The sequence below is a fragment of the Aplysia californica genome, unplaced genomic scaffold (genome assembly GCF_000002075.1).
Source record: "Aplysia californica isolate F4 #8 unplaced genomic scaffold, AplCal3.0 scaffold00947, whole genome shotgun sequence".
NCBI lineage: Eukaryota > Metazoa > Mollusca > Gastropoda > Aplysiida > Aplysiidae > Aplysia > Aplysia californica.
The window spans coordinates 1,543-3,111 of record NW_004798217.1 but is presented as its reverse complement, the minus strand read 5'-3'; the positions used below and the strand labels follow the sequence as shown (position 1 = coordinate 3,111).

The window sequence follows — 1,569 nt, the reverse complement described above, 5'->3', positions numbered from 1 at the left end:
CACACACACACACACACACACATACCCATACACACATACACACAGATTAGGACGATTTCATCCTCAGGTTGTATTTTTTCCTATGACAATATTTCACCACTTGTTATACAGTATTCAGACTAAACCTGGAGTGCATATCCAGTGGTCACCTTTTGACCATGTACTGATAGTTACAAAAAAGGTCAAAGATAAACGTTTCTGTCAGTGGTCACTTCTTGACCACATACTGATTACTTGTTGTACGAAAAAGGACGATAAAGATCATAATAATAATAATAATAATAATAATAATAATAATAATAATAATAATAATAATAATAATAATAATAATAATAACAACAACAACAACAACACACAAAAAATATAATAATAACAATAATAATAATATGATAATAATATAATAAGAATAATAAGAATAAGAATAAGAATTTAAAAAATAATAATGATAAAGATAATAACATTAATTATAATTATAAAATACGTTCTACAGTTTTCCCTGTGCCCTCTACAACCATTATAACGTTTCTCCTGCCAGTGGTCAGTGTGTCCACCGTCCACGGTCCACTTACTGGAGACAGTGAGCCAGGCCTCCCACTCCGCCTCCCCGGTCTCGCTGATGGCCTTACATGTGTACAGTCCACTGTCCGTCAGCCTCACGTCTGTGGGGGAGGAGCAGAGGGAAAAGGTGTCATTTAATGTAGGTGTTAGTTTTAGTAGAGGTTTCACAGCCCTCGCACCTGTATAAGGTCATATGAGCGCCAGACGATTAGAGCTTTTTTAGTTTTAGTAAGAGTTTTAGTTTAGTAAAGAGTTTTCCGGCACTTGCAACACAATAAGGTCATATAAGTGCCGAAGATTAGAGGTGTTACAAGAGAGTAACAACAAACGTAAAAAAAGGAGGAGAGATAAGGACGATAGATGTTACGGCACTTGCAACACAATAAGGTCATATAAGTGCCGAAGAATAGATGTGTTACAAGAGAGTAACACACACAAAAAAGAAGGAGGGGAGATAAAGACGACAGATTATGTTTGATAGGAAAGAAGGAGCAAACCACACCAGAGCACCCGCCAACCACCCACGAGGAATAGAGATGTTACAAGAGAGCAACAAACATAAAAAAGAAGGAGGGGACGGATATAAGGACGATAGACGTCTGATAGGAAACACCCGCCAACCACCCACCAATATAATTAGAGAATATGAAAAACGAGTAAATAAACTACGGTAATGAACAATGAAAAGCATGATGAAACGGTTAACTGTTACTAGATGAATCTTTCAATAATGTGTGAAAAAATTATAAGTCGATAAAGCATGAAAGCAGAGGTCGTAATACAACTGGGAGACTGAAAACTGAAAACAGCTTTTAAAAAAATTACGAAATTGCTGTATCAATTTTAAAAAAGATATTTCATAGAAACAAATTATACGGGGTAAACAGAAGACAAAACAAAAAACAAAAACAAATGCTGAAAACAACTACTGTCTTGAAACTAAACGGATTTTTTTTAATAAAGAAGGTTAGCGGGTGGGGGTGGTAGTGGGGGGTGGTAGTCGGGGTTGTT

At 36.1% G+C, this 1,569-nt stretch overlaps 1 protein-coding gene across 1 annotated transcript in view; it reads right to left on the bottom strand.

Annotated features, from left to right (window-relative positions):
• LOC101858140 (roundabout homolog 2) overlaps window positions 1–1,569 on the bottom strand; it is an 8,320-nt gene that overhangs the window by 5,237 nt on the left and 1,514 nt on the right. The window contains exon 3 of the mRNA XM_035973006.1: window positions 510–659. Within this exon, the coding sequence (XP_035828899.1) occupies window positions 510–659 (150 nt within the window). The remainder of the gene's footprint in view (window positions 1–509; window positions 660–1,569) is intronic.